At 62.0% G+C, this 1563-nt stretch overlaps 1 protein-coding gene across 1 annotated transcript in view; it reads left to right on the top strand.

Moving 5' to 3' along the window:
• The first annotated feature begins 238 nt into the window (after positions 1-238).
• The window catches only part of LOC100540973 (guanine nucleotide-binding protein G(t) subunit alpha-2), a 3318-nt gene continuing 1993 nt past the window's right edge, over positions 239-1563 (top strand). The window contains exons 1-3 of the mRNA XM_019611033.2: positions 239-438; positions 1202-1244; positions 1422-1563. The exon at positions 1422-1563 is cut by the window's right edge and continues 161 nt beyond it. Coding sequence (XP_019466578.1) covers positions 321-438; positions 1202-1244; positions 1422-1563 — 303 coding nt within the window. The 5' untranslated portion in view covers positions 239-320. The remainder of the gene's footprint in view (positions 439-1201; positions 1245-1421) is intronic.

Below are 1563 nucleotides of genomic sequence, written 5' to 3'. Positions count from 1 at the left end.
CCCCCCCCCCCAGCCCCTAATCTTTGCCATCTTGGGCTAATTGGATTTCCATTGGTCACGTGGAGAGCGATAAAAAAAGCCCCCCCAAATCCCTCCGGGCCCCAGAAATCGGGTTTATCCATGGGGAATTAAGGGAGAGCACGGGGGGCAGCCGGCCCGCAAGCAGCCAGCCCAGCGCTCCGGTGCGGCCCTTTCGGGTTCCCCCCCCTAAAAGTATTTTTCTGCCCGCCCCCCAGGGGTGCGTGCACCCACCCCGAGGAGACCTGGAAGAGCGCGGGGACCTGGAGGAGCTCGAAGCTTTGGCAGAGGAGGACGAGGAGATGGGGAGCGGGGCAAGCGCCGAGGACAAGGAGATGGCCAAGAGGTCCAAGGAGTTGGAGAAGAAGCTGCAGGAGGATGCGGATAAGGAGGCGAAGACGGTGAAGCTGCTGCTGCTCGGTAGGGTGGAGGGGGGGACCCTGTGGGGACATGAAATTGTCCCCACGTCTTTATTCTTTATGCTTGGGAACAGGGAGGGTATGGGGACCGTTCCCGTGGCCCCATGTGTGGCACTGGGATCCCACTGATGGTAGGGATGGGCAAGGAGAAATAACGGGGGGAGGGAAGGTGTCCTTGTGCATGGGGAGAAGGGTGTCCTGGGGATCCCATAGGAGGACACGCAGCCCCCATCCCATCCGCATCCCCATCTCCAGCCCCATCCTCATCCCACTCCATCCCATCCCAATCTTCATTCTCATATATGTCCCACCCCATCCCCATCCCATCCCCATCCCCTCCTGGTGAGCTGGATGCCCCCCAGTGCTGGCTCTCAGTGCACATAGATGGGTGCTGGGGCCCAAAGGGACAACTGGGTGCAGGGAATGGAGCGGTGACACCTGCAGCACATCATGGGGGGGAGTAGGACCACAGCATCCCCAAAACCCCCTGATGGGCACAGGAGGGAACCACCCCCACAACACAGCAGGGTGACAACATAGGGCCGGGGGACAGCAAGTGGCAGCGGTGGCAGAGCTGGGGGGTGGGGGGCACAGGGTGAAGGCGATTAGCGCCCTAATTCTAAGCAGCTTCCTGTGCTGCCCTAAGCTGCTTACAGCATCGGAGCCCCACACCGCCATGCTGGGCACCCAGCCCTATGGGAATCCCTGCAGTGCCCACGGGCGGGGGTCCCTCCTGGCTGAGGTGTCCCCCACTCTTTCTGCAGGGGCTGGAGAATCGGGGAAGAGCACCATCGTGAAACAGATGAAGTGAGTGGGGCTGCATCCTCGCAGGCCAGATGTTTCCCCCCCCTTGCAGAGGGCTGTAGGGTTGGGGTCTCCCTGCTGCCCGGTGCCCCCAGAGCAGAACGTGACGGTGCTGCGGAAGCAGGGAGGGCCTCATGGTACAGCTGGGGGGGGGCTGATACCAACATTCCCCCCCCCCAGGATCATCCACCAGGATGGATACACACCTGAGGAATGCATGGAGTTCAAAGCTGTCATCTACGGGAACATCCTGCAGTCCATCCTGGCCATCATCCGCGCCATGTCCACGCTGGGCATCGACTACGCCGAGTCGGGACGGGCG

This window comes from Meleagris gallopavo, unplaced genomic scaffold (assembly GCF_000146605.3).
Source record: "Meleagris gallopavo isolate NT-WF06-2002-E0010 breed Aviagen turkey brand Nicholas breeding stock unplaced genomic scaffold, Turkey_5.1 ChrUn_random_7180001852986, whole genome shotgun sequence".
NCBI lineage: Eukaryota > Metazoa > Chordata > Aves > Galliformes > Phasianidae > Meleagris > Meleagris gallopavo.
This window is presented reverse-complemented; position numbering and strand designations above follow the sequence as displayed.